This window comes from Gracilinanus agilis, chromosome 1 (assembly GCF_016433145.1).
Source record: "Gracilinanus agilis isolate LMUSP501 chromosome 1, AgileGrace, whole genome shotgun sequence".
In the NCBI taxonomy this organism is placed as follows: domain Eukaryota; kingdom Metazoa; phylum Chordata; class Mammalia; order Didelphimorphia; family Didelphidae; genus Gracilinanus; species Gracilinanus agilis.
The window spans coordinates 680,115,319-680,139,297 of record NC_058130.1 but is presented as its reverse complement, the minus strand read 5'-3'; the positions used below and the strand labels follow the sequence as shown (position 1 = coordinate 680,139,297).

The 23,979-nt window shown below is 35.3% G+C and overlaps 1 protein-coding gene across 1 annotated transcript in view; it reads left to right on the top strand.

The window, feature by feature from the left end:
- Positions 1-23,979, top strand: part of ASAP1 (ArfGAP with SH3 domain, ankyrin repeat and PH domain 1) — a 400,440-nt gene that overhangs the window by 165,024 nt on the left and 211,437 nt on the right. Inside the window, 1 exon segment of the mRNA XM_044669204.1 lies at positions 7,409-7,481. Within this exon segment, the coding sequence (XP_044525139.1) occupies positions 7,409-7,481 (73 nt within the window).

Sequence of the window (23,979 nt, the reverse complement as noted above, 5' to 3'; positions counted from 1 at the left end):
ACTTTACTCCAGTTTGTGTTTCTGTCAAAAAAGAGCATGTGTTCGTTCTCATTCTCTCTCTCTCTCTCTCTCTCTCTCTCTCTCTCTCTCTCTCTCTCTCTCTCTCTCTCTCTCTCTCTCTCTCTCTTTCATTATTTTGAAGCATAGCAATATATCAATAGAATGGATTCTTAAAATCCTTCAGAAGATATTGCTGAAGGCAGGATACTGAACCTTTCCTTCATCCCTAACCTTTGAAGTAATTCAGAGGGTGCTACTGGCTTTCTGTAGTTCAAGATAATCCACTTAGTTTGTTCTGCCCCTGGGTCAGATTCCATCCTTTATCCATTTCAATGTGCCTGCTGATGGGAAGCAGGAAGAGAATGCTTCATACATCTGATTTATTTGTTGATCATTATGTATGGAAAAGGCAGTACTTGAAAGCTAAAAAAAAAAAATAATGAAGCAAACAGATTTAATACTTTTTTAAGTTTTATAGAAGAAGCTCACTTTTCATGTTAGGTCTTCATAATGCAGATATGAAGCTTTTAATAGGTTTATCATTTTCTCTGAAGTAGATTCATTCACAGGATTTTAAATTTAGATTTGGAAGGAGCCTTAGAGGTTATCCATAAAATGATGAAGAGCTGGCAAGGAATTCTGAGGCCATCTATTTCAACTTCTCATTATATGTATGAGGAAATTGAGACCCTGAGAGGTCAAACCTTGCTCAATATCAATGACAAAATTGTTTTGTTTTGTTTTGTTTTTAACAACCCTTACTTTCTATCTTAGTAACAACTCCAAGACAGAAGGGTAGCAAGGGCTAGGCAAACAGGGTTAAGTGACTAGGAAGGATCTAGGAAGTGTCTAAGGCCATATTTGTAATCGGGTTCTCTTGAAACTAAGGTTGGTGCTCTATCCACTGAGCCACCTAGCTCTCCTAGAATTGTGGTTTGAATCCAGTTCCTCTGATTCCAGACCCATCACTCTTGAAGTCATCCTTCCATAAGAGACTTTCTTCTTTTCGCAGTTAAAGGTAACACATAAAGGAGTTAGGCTTTTGATTGGTTTATTAGAAGAAATGTTCTTTTCCTTTTCATTGTTCTATAGCTATTTTTGTCATAGGTATTTCCATAACCCATAAAATACAAAATAAAGCTTTTAGTTTTTAAATTAACATTCCACTCCTGAATCTCACAATGTACTTTATTCCTTGTTGTGCATTTAGTGTAAATTGTTTTATTTTTGTAACAATTTATGTATGTTTCATACCTCCATAGCAGATTATAATCTCCATGAAGGACCATGTTTTGTGTAAACTTTGTTTCTTTTTAAATACCTGTATTATTCTGCACACAAAAGATTTTTAATAAATGATTATTGAATTATTGAAAAAAGTGGCAACTGCCCTGTATTCTAGACAGGTAGGTGCAGTAGATATAGTACTGGACATGGAGTCAGGAAGACCTTAGTTCAAATCCTGACACACTATCTAGCTATATGATGCTGGTTAAGTCACTTAATTATACAGAGCCTCAGGTTCCTCATTTGTAAAATATAAATAATAATAGAACTTTCTGCTTAGTGTTGTCGAAAACCAATGAGATAATATGGAAAATACTTTACAGATATTAAAGTACTATATACATATGAACTGTTATTTATTAACTCTTCCAAACTAACTTCTCTTATGTGATGGTTTCACTCTCTCCAGACTCTTTGTACTCCAGAGACCACCTAATTTTTACAAAACCTCTAATTCAAAGTAAAACCAGGTAGTATTGATCTAACCTAGCTTTTTGGCCAGGGCAATGAAAAAAGAGTCATAATTAATGACTGACTACCCTCAGCCTTGATTTTGTTCTCTAAAGAATGATCAATTTTAGGATTTTCCAAGTGGTCTTATGGGTTAATGTGTAAAATACAACAAAAAACATCCAGTTTCATTTCTTTGGAAATAATTGATCTGTATGTAACACCCCTGACCAGTGGCTGCTCCATGATTCTTTGTGGTCTTTCTAGAGAGGTGAGACTTTGGGAGTGAGGGGGAGTTCTATAACATATTTTGTTTTTGTTTTTGTAACAAGTAGAAATAGGTAAGGGTAGCTAGTCAGGAGGAAAATCAGATATTCAAGATAAATTTCTATTTATATTCTAATTTTTGTTATTATTATGTGTACCCATCTCATCACTGCTTTTGGACTGTAATCTCTTTGAGGGAGCATGGATTGTGGTACAGTGGATGTTCTGGTAATAAAAATTTTTTAAAAATATTTTAAAAACATGCGCACACACACACAAATAACTAGGTGGTACATTAGATAGAGAACTGGATTTGTAGTCAGGAAAACCTGAGTTCAAATCTTGCCCAAAAATACTTACAAGGTCTATTATCCTGTAAAAGTCACTTAATTTCTAGGTCTTTCTCAGTTTCCTCCACTATAAAATGGGGATAAAGATAAGGACCTACTTCCCAGGAACAAATGAGATTATATTTGTCAGGAGCTTAGCACAGTCTCTTTCTTATCCCATATTTAACCCTCTTAAAAGCCTTCCTTCCTTTCTTCCTTCCTTCCTCCCTCTGTCACTCCCTCCCCTTTTTTCCTCAGAGTATTATCCGTAGTAAATATTTAATAAATATTTCTTGAAGATTTCATTGGAGCCTATGTTGTGGACCTCAATGGAAGGTTTACTTACTAGTTTGTGGTTTGTTTTGGGCTAAAATACTCATTTCTTGTCTTTTTTTCATTTTTCCCACTATTTTGCCATTTTGGGTAATAATAAATCTTCCAATTTCTCCATTAACCTCCACACTTTGTGCACTTTTAATCATTCGTATCAAATTATAATAATAATATGGTACCCTATAATTATTGAATAATTTATGGACTTAACTGTAACATCACACTAAGGAGTAATAGTATCCCCTTGCCTTCACAACACTTTGTATGAATGATAATTAGATCGTGTATACTTTCCTTTCACATATTTCTAACAAGGCTAGCTCAAAAACTGGGGTCAGTGTTAGAGGTAGGGGTGAATTAGATGAGGTTCATGGAACCTTTCTCTTCAAATCAATAAATCACCTGCTTTATTAAAAGACCAATACATATTGCCAAGAAATCATGGAAAGTTTAACTTAATCACCTCAACAGAAAATCTACTAGGAGATTTTTAATAGTTTACCTCATTCCATTTATTTTATTTCATAGAATGTTATTGCTAAGTGTGGCTTATCATGCAGAAACAAAAATGGGTGCAACCTGTAACAACCTTAAGCATAGTCTGATATCTTCAGGGAAACTTGTTTGATCAAGTGAGCAAACTTCTGATCTCCATTAAGCATGATGCTATAAAAATACATTTTCCTTTGAATATTTTTGCTGGAGGCCAAATACCAGCTTGTAAAGCATTACATGTCTTTGTTGTGATTCTCCCTGTCAAGTATTTATTTATAAAAGAAAACTTGAATTTTTAGCATGTTCTTATAGTCATGGGGGGTGGAGAGAGAGAGAGAGAGAGAGAGAGAGAGAGAGAGAGAGAGAGAGAGAGAGAGAGAGAGAGAGAAATATTAACTAGAGAAGCAGAAAATAGGTCTTTTTTTTAACCCTTACTTTCTATATTCAAATCAATACTATGTACTAGTTCTAAGACAGAAGAACAGTAAGGGCTAGGCAGTGAGGGTTCAAGTGATTTGCTAAGGGTCACACAGCTGAGAAATGTCGGAAGTTAGATTTGAATCCAGAACTTCCTGTTTCTAGACCTGGCTTTCAATCCACTGAGATCCCTAGCTGCCACTAGAAGTGGGTCTTTCTTGAGAAGGTGCCATTACAGTTCTTTTTCTCATTTGGCATCATAACTAGAGTAATTATTCTCCAATTCTTCTACAGCAAAAATAAAAAATTTAAAGACTAAATTTTGAATCAGAAAACGATGGTTTGAATTCTGGTTCTGCCATTTATTAATCATTAACAAATCAGTTCTGTGACATTTCTCTTCTTCATCTGTAAAATGGAATTAAATATATATTAAAAAATAGTGCTGCCTATGTATAGAATTTTTGTGAGAACCAAATGAAATTAGTGTATGTGGAGTGCCTTTGAAATCTTAAGACATTATAAATGCCAGCCTCTATTATTATTGCTACTTTAGAGGTGAGAGGTTTAATCTAATCATTTTATTAGTGTGGGGAGTTGCCAGTGAGTAAACATCTTCCAAGGCTGAAGATTTCTGACAAGTATAGTTGTGGAAGGTTACCCTGAGGCATTAAAATGTTGAATGACTTGTACATGGCATGGTCAGACAGCAGACTGAGCATTTCCAGAGTTCAAGGATAACTTTTAATTCACTACAACATACCATGTATCTTAGTAGTAATTCTAATACTACTGCTACTAGTTGAAGTAATGATGGTAATGATAATTTGTAACTCCTATTTCTGTAATACTAGGAGACAGTGTTAACATGGTGCATAGAGAGACTCTCCTTGAAGTCAGAAAAACCTGGGTTGAAGTCCCATCTCTGAGAGGGACTACCTAATTAATCTGTTAGTTTCCCAGGCAACTCTCTAAGAATAGAAGTTACAAAGGACGGGTTGATCTGCATAAAGTGTTTCCTCTCCATAAATTATCTACATCAATAAAATCACAGAACCATCCTAAAGCAAAACACATAATAGCAAATGATCTTTATCTTCCAGCTTTCTTCCTTTTGTACACAAGTTGTCAATTTGATGTAGCTGTGAAAAAGCAAATAAATAAAAAACAAAAAAGAAAATGCAAACAGAACTCATGAGTTCCTAGTTGTACTAGTGATAGTAGTACCACTGGTAGTAAAAGTAGTCATGGAGGTGGATGGTGGTGGTAGCAAAAGCAGCAGCAGCAGAAAGAAAAAATATTTATGTCCTTCCAAAAGTAAATTTTTTTGCCTGCTTAAAAATAAGCAGTAATGACATTTTGAATCATATTAGTCAAATGGAATTCAAATTAATCTAGTCTAACCTATTTGATTTACAGGTGATAAAACTGAGACATAGAGTATTAGTGATTTGTCCATGGCCACACAGCTATTCAGTGGTAAAGTCAGGATTAGAAGAACCCAAAGTCCTCTTGTTTTTTTCCAGTGTTCCTTTCACCCTACAATGTTTTATTGGTAGTAGCTTAGAAAAATAGGAATGTGATATTTCATTTTAAAATGTCCATGGAGTATTTAGTTTTTTTAAATGTCCTTGCCCTTTGAAGAATGTTAAGACATTTCCTAGTTAGGGGAATATTAAGCACAAACTCCTTACAATTTACTTACAATTTTTAAGAGTTCTTTACTGATTAAACCCTACTTTTTTCTGCACACCAGTTTCTAACAATTGTCACTTCTCATACCTGTCTCCTATCCATCACACTTCACCTTAAACAAACCTGCTATTTCCCATAAGCAATTCGACTCCACTCTCCCTCTAACATTGCCCAAATTATTCCTCCTACCTGCCATAGAAGGGGATCTGTAGAACAGACCTTGAAATATGAGTAGGTAAGGCTCCCTTGGGTGTCCAAAGAGAGATACATCTTAAATGTGATTTACAAAAATATATTAATTTTAAAATCACAAATAATTTTACTATTAAAACAATAATCATGATAGAAAGGTATATTTTTTGTTGGATGTGCATAATTATGTTATGAAGTAGGCCTAAAGTCTGTGATGGATTATGGCATAAAGACAAAGTAATTTCCAAGCTTTGCCTGAGATTCAGCTCTTTCTTCAACCCTTGCTCCCACTTGACACCAGAAGCATGGCCATTAGCCCCTCTAGATACCTTTCCTTCCCTTCCTAAACACTCCTTCCACCAACTTTCACAGGTTCTTAGTTTTTGACAAGATCTTAGACATTATCTTATTCAACTCCTACTCTGCTGCCATTGTTAAAATCAAAATTAATTTAATGAAAATTGGGTACTTTAGAGGTCATAGGATCATGAATTTAGAAGCAGAAGAGACCCTAAAGGCTTCATAGTCCAGCCTCTTCTTTTTTTCAAAATCTCAGAGAAGTTAAGTGACTTGCCCAAAGCTCTTTATCACCTTTGCTTATGAGGAAACAGTAGGCCAAAATTTAAACTCACTAGTAATATAATTAATATAAAATGCAGTTATATCTGTTTGTAAATTTTTTTAAATGTATTTTCTTAAGGCAACTAGGTAGCACAGTGGATAGAGTACCAGACCTGAATATAGGTGGTCTTGGGTTCAAATGTGATTTCAGATATTTCCTAGCTATGTGACTCTGAACAAGTCACTTAACCCAGCTGCCAGCCCTATAAACTCTTTTCTATCTTAGAATCAATCTAAGATAGGCTGTAAGAATATTTTTAATATATTTTCCTACCTTCCCTATTAGATTATAAACTACTTGAAGACTAAGTTAAGGACTTTATTTCTTTTATTTTTTACAATATAAAATATATTTCATATTTTAAAAAATATCTGTCAAAAGATATCAATGACAGCTCATTCTTAGTCAACCAGTATTTATTAATCATTTATTATGTGCCAGTCATGCAATGCACTGTGCTAAGTAATGGGAATACAAAGAAAGGCCCCCAAACCAAAAAACAAAAACAAAAACAGAACCCTTTCCTGCTCTCAAATAGTTCACAGTATAATAGAGGAAATATAGCATTTAATAATTATAAATATTTCATACACATTATTTTATTTAATAATAAGTAGCATTCAGTTCCTACTTGCTTGATCCTCACAATAACTCCAGAGGAAGGTGCTAATATTATCTCCATTTTACAGTTGAGGAAATGGAGCTAACTAGAGCTCAAGTGACTTATCCAAGGTCACACAACTAGTAAATATCCAAAGCTGGATTGGAACTCAAGTTTTCCTGACTCCAGGCCTAGCTTTCTACCACCTGGTTAACCTACCTGCCTCCTTTGTTCCTCCTAGCAATTCTTCCAGGTATGGGATAGTATAAATGTCTTCTTTCTTCTTTTCATGAATGATGAAAATGGGAGCCAAAGAGATGATGATTTTCTCAAGGTTACATTACTACTAAATGATGGAACTGGGGCTGGAAATCAGATCTCTCAACTATTCATTCCAGTGTTATTTCTCCTGCCCTTCTGCTGATATGGTTCTCTGTGTTAAACTCTCTATGTTGACTGACTGCAACATCATTATTTCTTCTTGATTCTCAGAGGCTTATACATGTGAAGGGCTGAGTGACAAATATTTCCCCAGATTCAGGGTCTTTCTAGCTCCCAAAGTTGTTGGTTGTTTATAAATATGTCCCTGCATGCACTGTCGTACCTATGCTTAGGAAAAGCAAATGCAGAGAGGGCTGGTTCTTATTTTCTTTTCATTAATGAACTTTTTATTCATTCATTCATTGATTTCTTTTTGCTTTTTGTTTTGGTTTTGTTTAGGCACTAGACCAAGATAGAACTGCCCTCCAGAAAGTGAAAAAGTCTGTAAAAGCAATATACAATTCTGGTCAAGGTAAGCCTCTTCAAAGCCACTGGCATGAATTATTAAGTGATGTCTCCAGAGCTTGCTTTGTTATTTGCAGGATGTTAAATTTATAGAACAGTTGATGCAAGTGACAAAGTAGGTCAAACAAATTCAGTTTTTATCTTCTGTCCCCTCTAGCTCCATTCACTGCCAAAATCTGTTAGTGGTTTAAAAATAATAATAATAGAAAGAGCAGCAACTTGCATTTGCTATAGGAGGTGAGGGGTGGGATTTAATTAAGGGGACATTAAAAGCCTCTCCAGTCAATAGGTCCACCTTTAATTCTGATAAACTAAACAAAAAGCATGGGTTTATTCCTCTGTGATGTGATATTTTCACAGATTTTCCCAGGCAATTGAGATCTCTCACTAATCTGATCGCATAGCGCTTTACTTTTTTTCTAATTATTGCATCATAGTCTAATGTATAATTTTTTTGAGGAATGTTTTATCTACCCAACTAAAGGATTTGTTTGCTCCTTGAAGATATAACTGTGTTAACATAGTGCCTAGCACAGTGTTTGGCACATAGTATAAGCTAAGTAAATGTTTTTGATTTTGAATGAATCTCTAAGACATAATTAGAATATACAAGATGGAGTAAGAAGATTGCTAGATCAATCAAAGGCCTTACACAGTGTCTACCATAGTCTAGGAACTAGGCCAAGTTCTGAGGATACAGTAAAGGAAGGAAGCAAACAAGCATTTAAAAAAAATTTAAACCCTTATCTTCTGGCCTAGAATCAATACTTAGTATTGATTCCAAGGCAGGAAAGCAGTAAAAGCTAGGCAATTGGGATTAAGTGACTTTCCTAGGATCACACAGATAGGAACTATTGGCTAGATTTGAACCCAAGGACCTCCTATATCCAGGCCTGGCTCTATCCACTGAGCAACCTAGCTACCCCCAAGGAAAAATTTATTAAGTGCTTACTATTTTCCAGGCACTATTCCAAGTGCTGAGTATATAATATAAGCAAAAAGAAAGATAGCCCTTGCCCTCAAGGAGCTTTCTTTCTAACAGAGGAAGGCAGCACACGTAAGAAGCTAAAAAATGGAGAGAGGGGGAGGAATAAAGGTACCCAGTGGTGGGGAGTATAAGGGAAGCATAATTTTAAGTCCTCAAAGTCAGGAACAGAACCTGAAGGGGATTAAAGGCAGACCTTTTAAGTTTTCTTCTCATCAGAGGGAGGAAAGAAATCAAAGTAAGACGTTCACCATAAGAATTACTCATTGCCACCAGTTCTGTGAACCAGGAAAGGCTGAAAAGTGGCATTATCTTCTGCTCCTGACCTGTTCTTTCTTCTTTCTTTGCTTTTGTTCATGCAACCTAGCTATTATACTATCCCACACTACTGAAACAGACAGACACCCACCCCACACCTATAACCCATATCCTCATGGTAAAATTTCTCTGTTCACTCTAAATCCTACTTAAGCTTTACCTCTTCAGTGAAAGTCTTCCCCTTTTCCTCCAAACCAAAGATGATCTTTCTTCCCTCAAATTACTTAATTGAATTCTCCTTTACTTATAATATATATGTGTGTACACACACACACACACACACACACACACACACACACACACACGTATATATATGCTTCTTTGTTTAAAGTTTAAATTTCTTGAAGTAATGCACCACGTCCTGCCTACTTTTGCATCCCTACCTAGCATCTAACTTTGTGTTTAACAATTCTAGAAATTTAATAAAGTTCCTCATATATAGTAGTTGATAAAAATCATGAAATTAATTCATTCAGGTTATCTAAAACTTTGGAATTCTTTGTATTTATAGTATTCTGTTTTGTATATATCATTTCTTTCCTTTATTAGATTATGTTTCTTGAGGTCAAGGGATTGTTGCTAATTTCATATGTGTGTCCTCAGCAGCTAATTTAATAATTTTTTATCCTAAACACTTAATAATTTGCCTATGTGCCACCCGTGATAAACTTCTGAAGTTATTTCATTGTCATAGAGTACTGAGCTTTTAAAATGACCTTAAACTTTTCCCTGAAACAAAGGACCATATTTTTAATATGTGACATGGCTGCGTCTTAGAAATCTATACTCTCTGAAAAATCAAAAGTTGAGAATCATCCAAAAAGAAATTAAGGGGTATATGGTATGAGTGAAGAGCCTGCAACACTTTCCAAACAAAGAATTATTTAGGAGTATACAGGTTATTATTAAAGATATGATTGGGAGAGAAAAAAGGAAGGCAAAAGCAAAGAAAAACCAGTGAATAACTCATATATATGCCATTGGTATCCTCAGAAAGTCAAAAGAAAAGAGGAAGATCCCTGACATAGAGGGCAGACCCTCAATGATGAACTTATGGGAGAACACTGATGAGCTGAACAGGGTAGGCAGACATGGACAGGTTTTGATTGCCTGGTACAGGATAGGCATTGACCATATTGCCAGAGGGAATGACCACATCACTGAGAACCAGATCAGTTGGAGTCATCACAGAAAAGATGGTAATCCTCAGAATGACCCATTCCTTGCTCCTTGTCCAGTTGGCGCTTTAACTGGAATTCCCCAATGAGAAGCCTTTTCAGAATGAAGTTCATAACATTTGAAGTTATAAGGAAAAGACAAAGGAATAAAGATACAATTATATATCAAATTCAAGAAGTAAAATGAAATATCTACATTTGTAGTTTAATTTGGTAAAAGATTCTCAGCTTAAGATTTTTTGTTACCAATTTTCACTTTTTATATGCAATATGTAGTATAATAAAATGCATCTGATTTGCTATAAACATGTAATAAATTATAATGCATATACTTATCAAGAGTAAAAATTCTCACATTAGCTACATCCAAAAATCTTTGTCACGTTCTTTTTCTTTAATGTTTGTGTCATTATTTTAGTCCTTCATATCTGGGCTTCTCAAATCTTTTTTTTTTTCTCTTGAAAAGTTTTGCCAGTGTTCCAGTAAAAGGCTCTCCATGTTTGCAGTGCTGCAAAACTCCTTACAGTGAGTGGCCCAAGAATATTTTTGGCTACACAGATTGTGAAGGTGATTTTATTAAGATGTCAGTGTCCAAGGGCAGCTGGGTAGCTCAGTGGCTTGAGAACCAGGCCTAGAGATGGGAGGTCCTAGGTTCAAATCTGGCCTCAGACACTTCCCAGCCGTGTGACCCTGGGCAAGTCACTTGACTCCCATTGCCTACCCTTACCACTCTTCTGCCTTGGAGTCAATACACAGTATTGACTCTTAAGATGGAAGGTAAGGGTTTAAAGAAAAAAAAAAGATGTCAGTATCCTCTATTTTCCTTTAATATACATGCTTATACTGTCTTTAGATTTAATCAGTCTCACAAACATAGTACTTGATCAGTTACATCTATTTTTTTTTTAATTGGAACTCTGTAGGATAGAGAACATGTTTCACAGGTACCCTATATCTGTGTCTCTGATTCATTTTCTTTCCTTGGTCACCAAATCCCAAGATGTCTGAGCTTCAGAGCATAATGTTATGTCAGTCTTACAAAGTATGTTGTCCTACTTAGAAGCTTACTATTTTCATACAAACCAAATTGTAGAAACTTTAAAGAAAATTTACTTTTTTTTCCTGTGCAAGAAAACTGTCCTGATGCAGAAGTTACTATGTTCTGATCTCTACCCAGTCAGAATTCTTTGCTTCCTTACAGAATCTTAAGCTTTATAAAGTCTTCCTAGTAGTTATTACATAGGTTTCTTATATTACTAAAAGTCACTATTTTTCCATCTCCCCAAGTACCTAGTACCAGTGCTTCATACATAGTAGACAATTAGACATAGTTATTAACTATTCTGCAAAATTATTTATATAAGATGAGATGTGCCCAGATTTTGTGTGTATGTGTGTTTGCATATATATATCCATATATACACATATAAATATACAAAATATACAAAATCTGGGCACATCTTATCTTTGGAGATGTTTTCTTTCCTGATCTAATATACCTCTCTCTTATCTATTTCTGAAACAAAATTGTCTAAGAGTATGGGAAGAAATTTCTAAGAAACAGATATAGAGTAGGTATAAGGAAAAACTTCCTCAACAATTAAAGCTGTTCAACAGCAAACTGGATCTCAGTGAATTGTGAATTCTTCATCATTAGAAGTCTTTAATAGAGTGTAGGTGACAGACCATTTGTCAAGAATGCCATATAAGTTATCTCCAGTACTGAGATGCATTGGACTATAGGACCTCTGAAGTGTCTACAACTTTGAGAGTTATAATTCTATGTAGAGATATCACATTCTTGTTGGTATAGTGTATATGTGTAAACATATATGTATACATAGATGTATATATTTCATTTCCTGTTGCCTATTTTCCCCTTTGTTTTTTAGAAAAAGATGCAAACTTTCTTAGATTTAGAGACCTAGATGTATAATTTAAGTCAATTGAAGAAATTTTCATTAAATGCCTACAGTATGTAAAATAATTTTGCAAGATGCTATGAATACAAAGACAGGAACAAAACAGTTTCTGACCTTCACAAGCTTCTAATTTTCTTAATGGGACAGGGATGGATTGTAGAGCATGAACACAAATATGTTAACCTAAAGTATTTTTAAAAGAAAATATTAAACTCAAGGCTATGTAAGAGTATGACATTTACAAGTAAAAATTAGTCTGATCTTTCAATTTTATATCACCTACATTTCCATAATATTTCTTTCCTTTCCCCCTTGAGGAGAGAGCTATTTACAGCAAAGAACCAAAAGAAGGGAAAAGTCATTCAGCAAAATGAACTGAACATTTCAGGAAAATCTGATGCTTTATACAGCGTTTCACATATGCTCTCATCTCTACAAATAAAGGGTAGGCAGAGGTACAGGTGCCTCCTAGTGTATCTTTAGGGCCAACCTTAGACATTTTAATTCTAGAACACTCAGTTTTAATAATTTTTGTCCTTACCATTTATAGTATTGCACTCATAGTAAATATTGTTTTCCTGTTGCTGCGTACTAAAACACTGAAAACATTTTATTTGGAGAAATTAAATTTACATCCCTGTTTAAAACTCCTTACAGGGGCCAGCTGGGTAGCTCAGTGGAGTGAGAGTCAGGTCTAGAGACAGGAGGTCCTAGGTTCAAACCCGGCCTCAGCCACTTCCCAACTGTGTGACCTTGGGCAGGTCACTTGACCCCCATTGCCCACCCTTACCAATCTTCCACCTATGAGACAATACGCCGAAGTACAAGGGTTTAAAAAAAAAGATAAATGTATAAATGTATAAAAAACTCCTTACATTATGCTATTCCATGATTCACTGCTAGGAGAATATTTGTTCACTAGAAAAACAATGATTTTTGAAATACATACTGTTGCAGCAGGGAGCAACTTGGATTCAGTGAAAATACTCTGAAGTTTCCAAAAGCTATCCAATCTTTTACATTTCCTTTACATTTAACAAACATTTCAGGGAATCATAGAATTAGAAGGGACCTTCAAGGCTGTATAGTCCAATCCATCTTTGATGTATTTTATAGATAGCTTGCTTATATCTAGTTTTGTTTTTTTGTTTGTTTGTTTTTTGTTTTATTTTGCATCTTGTTTCCTCCATTAGTCTCTACACTCCTTGAGAATAAGGACTGTTTGAGTTTTGTTTGGTTTGGGTTTTTTGCCTTTACATGCCTAATACATGCTAGTTGACTAACTGATTCTACAGTATCCCCCTAAATTAGTCCTTTAACCTTCATTAGAAGACTTCTGTGATGAAAGGATATCTACTCCTTCTCTAGACAACCCATAACACTCTTGGTAGTACAAAGTTTTTCCTTACATCAGGTCATATTCTAGCTCTCCGTAAGTTCCAATTCTTGTTGTCTTGGAGCTAAAAAGATCAAGTTAATTCACTTTTCCTCATAACAACCTTCCAAATACTTAGAGACCACTATCATGACCTCCTTAATTATTTCTGTTTTTCAAACTAACCATAATTCTTTCAGTGATGCTCTAATAGCAGGCAGTGTATGGAGACCACTCAGTACCCATTAGCTTCCTAAAGGAGGCTTTCTGTTATTCAAAAAATGCATTACATAGGAGAGACTATAGGACTCCACATTCTAGACTTAGCTAATGCAGGCTGACTTACATTAGCTTTTTGGTAGCCATGTCATATTGATGCCTTTTTTTGAGGTTGCAGTCCAATCATCATATCTATCCCCCATGAACTCTTGTTTTTCTGTTTCCTTCATCTTGAACTTAAAATAATTTTTTTTGTACCCAAGGATGGAATTTTATCTATATTAAATTTAACCTTATTAGTTTGGAGCCATTTTTCTAGCCTATCACATTTTTTGAGTCCTTATTCTTTTATCTCATATCAATGATTCCCAAAGTGGGTGCCACTGCCCCCTGGTGGGTGCTGCAGCGATCCAGGGGAGTGGTGATAGCCACAGTTACATTTATCTTTCCTATTAATTGCTATTAAAATTTTTAAAAATTTAATTTCCAGGGGTGCTAAGTAATTTTTTTTCTGGAAAGGGAGTGGTAGGCCAAAAAAGTTTGTGAACCACTGTCTTATATGTTAGCCATGTATCATCTACAGATTTAATGAACATTGTATCTTTATTAGAAACATGGTATAGAACAGTGATGGGCAAACTTTTTTAAAGAGGGGGCCAAAGGAAAGGAAATGCTCATCTGTCCGTCTGTTTCTAAGGCAACTCTTTCAAAGTTTCATTTTATTGTATCCTACTCATTGTATTTGTCAGATAAGGAATAATGTCATGGCAGGATAGAACTTTTCAGGCGGCCACATCTGGCCCACAGGCCATAGTTTGCCCATCACTGGATAGAGCATAAGGCCAAGGGCAAGTTCCAGATGCACTCCAAGGAAAACCTTCCACATCGAAACCAAACCATTGATAACTACTATTTGGTTCCAGTCATTCAACCAGTTGTCTGTTCCTCTAATTGTACTATCATCAAGTCCACATTCTACCATCTTGACTATAACGATAGCATGACAAATTTTGCTAAATGCTTTGTTGAAATCTAGGTTTATAGAATTCCCATGATTTACTGGTCTAATTACCCTGTCAAAAAAAGATAAAAAGGAAGTGGGATTAAGCACCTACCACCTTTAAGCACCAAACTGAATTATGTGGTTATGAAGGTACATGGTTTTCATTATTTGGTGAGAGTGAATAGCTCTATAGCCAATTATCTATTAAAAATAACCAGAAGAGTAGTGAAACACTGGTATCTCATATCTTTCCATGATATTTGCTCAATGGAATCTAGCCTCTTATTGTCCAAAGAAGCCACATGAAGTCTTATCCCTGGTATCCATTTCCTGGTATGTTTCCATCCTTGCCTCTCAGTTCCATCTTCCCACAGAGCTAAAATTATATTAATGTAGTTTGATCTTGTAAAAAGATTTTATGAAATAAATCTGTATTCCCAAAACTAGAATTTTCTTTAGGGGATGGTCAGTTTTAAAGATTTAAGATCTCTTTAAAAATACATATTAATTTTGTACTTCAGGAACCTTACTACTGAAAACAATCACAAATGAAAAAAGTTTGAGACAGTTTTTAACCAAAAAAAAAAAAAAAAAAAAAAGGCATTGCTCTCCACAGTAGCCGTTTGGCTCAGAAATTACTTTGGGAATTTGTTACTTAGTTGTTCCTGCTGTGCCTCTGTGTGGATGGATGCACAATGAGAAAAGCACATAGAAAAGGAACCCATATTCTTTTCCTAATCCTCAAAGTTATTGGATTTAAAACTGGAAAACATCTTTAGAAACTGTCTCATCTGATTACTTGATTTTACAGATGACAAAACCGTAACTCAGAGTAACTAAAAAACTTAGCCAAGGTCGCACAGGACAATAGAACTGAGACTTTTTTATTCTGTTCTTGATTCTAACACCAGAATTCACCATTATGCCTATGAGCTGAGTTTTCCAAGGGTTCATAGTATTAGGCTTTGTATGTAGAAGACATTTACTAAGTGTTTATTGAATGAACTAATGAATTTCCAAACCATTCATTCATCCATGAAACATTTTTTAAGCTCTTACCACATGCTAGGTACTGTGAGACAAGCTGGCAATACAAAAAAGAGGCAAAAAACAATCCTTTTCCTAAAGAGCTCTTCCTAAAATTCATCTTCATGTGTTGTTTTTTAGATTTTTTTTGACCCCTTAGATATTATGATCAAATCAAATTTGTTAAGACAGGGACATTTTTGTCCATTTATCACTAGCACCTGGGGCAGTGCCTATTACATAGTTTTAATGTTTATAGGTTGTGTGTGACCAATATTAGCTCTAGTTATCATAACTAACATAATTTATATTGGTGTAGCAGAAATAGCCTGTTTGAGGTAAGAGGACCTAAATTCAAAGATTAATCTTGGACATATTACTTCACCTGGACCACAGTTTTCTCATCTGTGAAATGAGGAATTTAGTGTAGATGATATTTAATTCCTTCAGGCTATAAATATATTGTATGAATTTTGACTTTGCTATAAAAAGTCATGCCAGCAAGTATAAAAATTTTCAGTTAAACTTGTATCTACTGTGTATTAATTTCTTGGTTTCACTTTGCACATTAGTATTTAAAAAAATTTTTTTCAGTAATTTTGGATATCTTTTGTATGACCTCTGTAGCTATTACAGAAAACTCAATTAGAGAAGCTACATGAAATGTTGAAGTGTCTCCTCTTGCACAAGGCAGAGTTGGCTTCTAAAAATTATCATCTCTGCATTATTATAGTGTAATGATTAAAGACGCTTAATCTATTTGACTGTAATACTGAATTTGCTGGGTAAGAATGGAACCTTTTAAAAAAATGTAAGCATGCAAAATAAATTGTGGTATATCCTGCTTTTTATGTTTTCTATAAAGCTATGAAAAGTCTACTTAGATTTCCTTCCCAGACAAATTTGTTATTTAGATTGAATTGATTTGGCTAAACCATTCCCACCTTCCAAAAGAAGCCTCTTCTGAAATGTTAAATTTCTTCTTTTAGTGTATATGTTGGTCTCATCCCAAACACAAGGGTGAAAAAATCCCACACTAGCACTGAAGCCTGTTAGTTCTCAGTCATTATACTTAGCTATCCCAGAATGGAATCCCTTGATAAGTGCTAAGCTTTGTATCATTAAACGCCTCCAAGCAGAGGCCAGATGAATAAACAAATGAATGAATGAAAAAAACATGTAGTTAAGAGATTGCTATGTATAAAGCATTGTGCTAAGTGCTGGGGATACAAATTGAAGAGGAAGACTTCCTACTTTTCAGAGGACTCATATTATAACAGAAGTGACTCATTAAGGAGGTTTTAGATGCAATTTAGATGGAAAGACCCCCAGTGATCCTTGGGATGCTTTGGCTAAACAGAGGGTAATACATCTTCTTTATTATGCTGTTCCCACTGATTAAACTCTATCCATTTCTGATATTGAGCAGTTCAATAATGCCAAAGACTTTTATGGTAAGAACTTTCTTTTCTGGGTCTTCAGTGATTGGCTATTATGGAGATTAAGCCTATAGTACATGCAAAGGCAGTTGACAGCTCAACAGAATTGATCCATCAGATGATTGCTGTGAGGACTGAGCTTGAAGCATTCTTGGAGGTTTGCACAGCATTGTAATTCTCAGGGCTCTTGGGCTCTGGGTCATTGGTTGTCCCAATTAGAATCCCAGAGGAAGTTGTAGTTGAAGTGGTGGTAGTGGTATGATCCACCTGGCATATTATGCCTCCTGTCTTTCCCTCAGGTCACCTTGCTATGTCAGATGACCTCTAATCACAGGGATATTGTATAAGAGAGCTATGCTTTAAGCAGGAGTTAGAATGTCCTCTGCAAAGCTTTGAAAAATTCTATGAATCTGTGATTTAGTAGCTTCACAAATTTTTTCTATTTCTTCTTTTGTTGCCCACTTTAAACTTTTACTTCTTTAACCTAAGAATTCAAGAGAGGCACAATAATCCTGACCAGGTCCTCTGTGCATATTAGCAGGATTAAAGAAGTAATGTAACAGAAATCAGAATATATATTTTGTTATGTAGCAGGGTACAAGGTCTAGATCTACGAGTCTTACTTATAGGTCACTCCTCATCCTGCTAGTTAGCTCATTCCCTAATTTAATCTTGATAACCTCAAGCTCTACAACAATCTAGGGGGTATGTATATTTCCTCAGTAGTTAATATACTTTCAACATGTCATTCAATTAAGTAAACTTAGAGACTCTTAGAATGGTTTAAAAAATATTTCATTGGTGAAGCCTAGTTTCCCAATTGTATACTCCTACAACTGGGAAATTGGAGAGATACATACATACATAAATACATACATACATACACACTTCTGGAATCTTTTCATATTAAATAAATTTTGAGGGTTCTAAATATGTATTTCAGTATCTGAAATAAGGAAGTTTCCAGTGTATGGATTATGGACTTGAAGCCATTAAGACCTCAGTTCAAATATTATCTCACACACTAGCTTTGAGAACTTGGACAAGTCACTTAATTTTGCTCAATTTCCTCACCTGTCATACAGGAATCATAATAGCATTTAACTGACAGGGTTTTGGTGGGAATTTAATAAAATAATATTTGTAAGATACTTTGCAAACTATAAAGCACTATATAAAATCTATCTTTTTTGCAGTTAACAATTAAATACTTTTTTAAAAGACAGAAATAAGTAATTATAGTTCTTTAGATATGAGAGTGATCACAGATAGTCACCTCAAACCCTCAGTGTAACTGCAGAAGACTTCTCTTTACTTCTGAAAACACAGTCCCACACCATTCAGTTCCTTTGGACTAATTACATCTCTTTGCAAGAATCCTTCATTCTCTTTCTGAGGACTTCACCAAGGATCTCTCTAATTATAAAAGGAAAACAGGCTCTTCACAGAAGACTTCTCATAGAATAGCACCTAAACTGTTACTTTAAGATTCTATAGTCTCTCTTAAAGATACAGTAATGGCATCTGTAACCTTTGTGGGAGAAACTATTGAAGCTAATGCTAGAGTTGCATAGTGGCTTCCTTAACATTTATGCCAAGATATTTTGTTTGATTAAAAGATTAGAAGCACATGTCATCAGAACAGTCTTAGTTTTATTAACAACACATGGTATCATTTGCAAGTCCATAACATCATATGACTGAAAATTGGGGCTCTTAAATCCTTTCATTTTAGTGTGTGCTCAAAAAAGACAATAGTATGTAATTTGATTATAAGCATATGATATCAAAGTCTTATTTTCAAAATACAACTAAATTATCATGGATGGTTTCATAAATTTATATAGAGCTGGGAAGAAAGCATTTTTTTAAAGTTGAAATTACATAAGGACTCATTTCTTAAGGATTCAGTGTGCTTTAAGTCTAATTAGTTGATGACTTTCTCCAGTTTTTTGTTACTTAACTAGTTTCTGTATCTTAATGGGATTGGACATAACAGAAAATGAAATTGAAGATTTCAGAGTATTCAGTTACTGAGTATGTGAATATAACTTTAACTTAAATTAGATGAAAGTAGAATCATTTTAGCCAGTTTTACTTAAATGAGTAGGCTTTGAAGTTTGGTGGTGATGTATAGAAAGTGTATTTCTTATCTTTTTCCTCCAAAACATTGTCCCTTATGAACTTTTGTATTTCTAATGCAGTCGTTCCAGGCTCAGAATCTCTATGCCGTCCTTGCTTTCTCCTTTCTCTCACCCCACATATCCATTCTATTCCTGAGTCTTCACATTTCTACTTTTATAGCATCTCTAGTATAAACTCACATCCACCCCCCCCATAGATACTCTGCTTATTACCTCACTCCTACACTTCAGTAGCCTTCTCTTGGGCCTCCATGCCTCAGATCTCTACCCCCTCCAGCCTTCCTTCCACTCTGCTGACAAAGTAATTTTCCTAAAGTGCAGGTCTGACCATGTCATTCTGCCCTCTATTTACTAATTACATTCTAGGAATTCCTTATTACTTTCAGAATGATCCATAATGCCCTTTATTAAGTTCTTAAAGCCCTTCACAATCTGGCCTCTTTCTACCCTTCCGTTGTCCTTATATTTAATTTCTATGTACTCTTTTAATCTAGCCTCCTTGCTATTCCCTGTATAAGTACATTCCAGAGACAGCTTCATGCATTTTCATTGGCTGACCCTTGTGCCTGGAATACTTTAACTTTGCATTTTCACTTTCTGGCTTTCCTGGCTTACTTCAAAGTTCAAGTTGAATCATACTTTTGGGAAAATGCCTTTCTTCTTCTCCCCGCCGTATATCATTCTCCCGCTCCCAGGACATCCTCTTTGGAATTGCTTGCCATTTAGACTATATGTATTTTTATTAATAAATTCAGGATTTTGTTTTTTGTTATTTTTTTGTTTGGGGGTAGGTTTTTTGTTGTTGTTGTTGCATGTTTCCCTTCCTTTCCCCCATCTGTCGAGTGAGCTCCTTGAGAGGAAGGACTGTGTTTTTGTTCATCCTTCTTTGTATTCTCAGCACTTAGCCTAGTACTTTGCACAAAGTAAGTCCTTAGTGAGCAGCTGGGTAGCTCAATAGATTGAGAGCCAGGCCCAGAGGTCCTGCATTCAAATGTGGCTTCAGACACTTCCTAGCTATGTGACCTGGGCCAGTCACTTAACCTCCATTGCCTAGCCCTTACCACTCTTCTACCTTGGAACCAATATACAGTATTGATTCTAAGACAGAAGGTAAGGGTTTTAAAAAAAGTAAATTTTAATACATACTATTAATGGAAGTTGTTGTATAGGATAGAAAGACATACTGGTTATACCACTTTCCACATTGTCACTGTAGATGAAACCATCAGAATGACTTGACCAGAAATGACAAAAAAGGAAATTGGTACAGTATACCAAAGGAGATAATAAGAGACCAAATAGTTGACACGATGATTTCAAGTTACCTGGCCCAAATGAATTAGAATTACATTCATAGTGGTTTCCTGTTACTTCCCCCCTTCAGTAGCTAAAGCCTTCCAGATCTGAGCTCCTTAGAACCAAACTTCTCACCCTGGAGCAATGAATACATTTAATTTTGATGTGCTGACCTAAGCCTGAACTGTCTTGATTGAAGTGAGAGTGCAAACTCACTGAACTAGCCTGTTATGTCCATCCCACCCAAGAGCATATATCATATATGATCATCAAGGCCTATCTAGGGTGGACATCTTGGCATCTGTTTCTGCCACATACATACCCCCAATCCCCTTGTTCTTCTTGTTCTAAGAACAGTAATCAGATCAGTAATACTGAAAGGATCTAATATCAGATGGCCTTAGACTCTACTCACCATTCCTAGGATTCCTTGTACTCCTTTCTCTTGCTACCATTTTCTAAATGAGTATATCCTTAGATCAGAATGCCAGCTCCTATACCTATTATAGTGTCTGACACATGAATGAAAAAAGTATTGCTAAACTACCTACCCTGACACTTTCATTCAAAGAGAACTGAATTAGGGGTCAGGAAGCCTGGATTCTAATCACCACAATACCTAAGACCAGTTATCTTTTTTCTCCTTCTTGTCGCTGTGACTTTGGGCAAGTTATTTGACATTTTCAACCCTTAGATTCACTTTTGAAATAAGGATAATTAACTAGATGGCCTCTAATGTCCCTTCTAATGGGACAGTAAGATCCTATGACCAAATGATTTTTAACTTCAATTATAGCCTATTCTGATCTTAAAAAATTAATGGCTTTTAGAAGTATAACAGCAAATATTCATAAACTGCCTCATAGTTTACAAAATTCTTTCCACATAACTATACAACTGAAGAAGATAGCTATGAGTATTATTTTTTGATTTAGGAATGAAGAAATTAGAATTCATTAGAATTAATTAGAATTCTAAAATCTAAAATCAGAAATTAGAATTAAATGACTTGTTGAAACCTTTATACAACTAGCAAGTGAAAGACTTAGGACTTGAATCTAAGCCCCCATATTCCAGTTGTGTTTTTCTTTCTCTCATTCTAAAATGCCACTGAGAAGATTCTGGCCATTTATTTGGTTTACCTTTGTCAGCATTCCAAACATCACCAATTTTAGGCTCATTTTAGTGGGAGAGAAAAAGTACTAGAAGGCAAAATTTTGACCAGAGAGACAATTATGAATATAGCTATAAAAAAGGGAAATCCTCCAGATAGTATCCAGTAAAATGGAAGTCACCTGATGATTCAGTGGATATAGAACTGGCCATAGAATGAGAAAGACTTGTTTTTAAATCATGCTTCAGACACCAGGAAGATCTAAGGGGTATAATAATAGCACCCACCTCTCAGGGTTATTGTAAGGATTTTAGTGTACTATATAAATGTTAGTTATTATTGTTTTAAGAAAAAACAGCAGCTAATGAATGTTTAAGAGAGCACTACTTTATAGATGACCTTTATACAATATGGCAGATGTTGTAGAATAATGTTATCCAATAGTATTAAAACATTTGCCAATGTTTTATATTTTTATTTTTTTCTTTGTTAATATATTTTCTTTTTCTTATTAAACCTTTTACCTTCTGTCTTAGAATTAATACTAAGTACTGATTCCAAGGAAGAAGAACAGTAAGGGATAGGCTATTGGGGTTAAGTGGTCAGGATTACACGGCCAAGAAGTATCTGTGGTCATATTTGACCCTAGGACCTCCCATTTCTAGGCTTGGCTCTCTATCCACTGAGCCACCTAACTGCCCCAATCTTAATATGTTTTATAAAAAGTCTTTAAAATTAATATATATTACTAAGTAGTTTAAATACTGGGGGAGGGGAAGTGATTCACCACTAAAAAGTTTCCATTATTAAATGCACTCTCTTAAAGGTATTTTAGATGTTGATAAATTTTCTTTGTTCAGAAGAAAAATTTAATCAAAGATTAAACAGTTGGTTTGGACTTTAATGACTTTCATCATTTTTATAGACCATAACCTAGTCGCTAAGTGGTCTACATCAATTAAAGTTGTTGTTTTTGCATAAACATCTTGAAATGAAATCACAATAACTCTGAATGAGTCTGAAGCCTCTCCCAACAGAAGGACTTCAGCTATTACCCTGAGAATTCCATTGGCAAATAGTTATAATCCTAGATTTATAACTAAAACGCCTCACAATTTAGAGAAGAGAGAGTTCTGGGGGTGGAGCTAAGGTGGCAGAGTCATCTTTAGCAGCTCTGTATCACCATGAGAATCCTCTCCAACCAAGATTAAAATATCACCACAAAATGAATATAGGAGTGAAAGAACCAAACAGGAGACAGGGTGAAACAACATTCAAGAAAAGAAAAACCCAAAAGGTAGATAATGAATATTTGGGCACTGGGGTGAGAAGAGAGCAGATCCAGCAAGAAACTATAGCAAGGAGGGAAGAACAAGCCAAGAGAGAGCCATATCCCCCCTACCCCACATCTGCTGTCTGAGGTTTGGGAAAATATTCCAGAGCCAATATCCAGACCCTGATGCCCTGCCTCAGCAAATAGAGGTACAAGCCAACGCAAACCCCTTGAAATTTCAAATCTGTGGAAAAGTTTGGAGCCCCAGCCCAGGAAATTCTAGTCTGGGCTTGGGGCAAGGACTTAACTCATACTTTGGAGTGGATGATAGTACTAAATATGAAATACTGATCTTTTTGCCTAAAGCTCAGGACAGAGCTCCAAGTCAGGACAATCAAGGGTGTGCGTGATTGGATCAAGTGCACAGTAAAACAAAAAACTTGAGACTAAGCTTGAGGCTAGAATTTGACCAGCCCCTGAGCTGATCAAGATCAGTGTGATATGAAAAGCTTACACCTAAGCCTGAGGCAAGCCTTTAAGCTATCAGCATCTCATGGGTCAACTGACTAAATAGGGAAAGGGAGTTCTCAGCCCTCAGACCATCACATCATCCCCCCAAATCTACCTATAATTAGATAGGAAAAATGGGCAAACAACAAAAAAAGCACCTAACTCTAAAGAATGTTTGTGGAGACAAAAAGCAAGGTAGAAGCACAGAAGGGGACAGTGAAAGCAAGGGAAACACACCCAAAATCCAAAAGAAAGTTATGGATTGGACCTATGTTCTGAAAGAACTCAAAAAAGACTTCAAAAACCAATTAAGAGAGGCACCGGAAAAGTAAGAAAGAGAAATGAAAGTGATGCAAGAAGAAATGGGCCAATTGAATAAGGAGAACCAAAAACTGAAAGAGGAAAATCAGGCTTTAAAAATCAGAATTGACCACCTAGAAACTAATGATTTCATGAGAAATCAAGAAATAATAAGGCAGAATCAAAGGAATAAAAAAGAAGAAAACATGAAATATCTTATTGATAAAACAACTGACCTAGAAAATAGATTTAGGAGAGACAATTTGAGAATTATTGGACTACCTGAAAGCCATGATCAAGGAAAAAACTTGGGCATCATATTACAAAAAATTATCAAAATAACTGCCCAGAGATCCTCGAACAAGAAAATAAAATTGAATTTGAAAGAATTCATAGATCATCT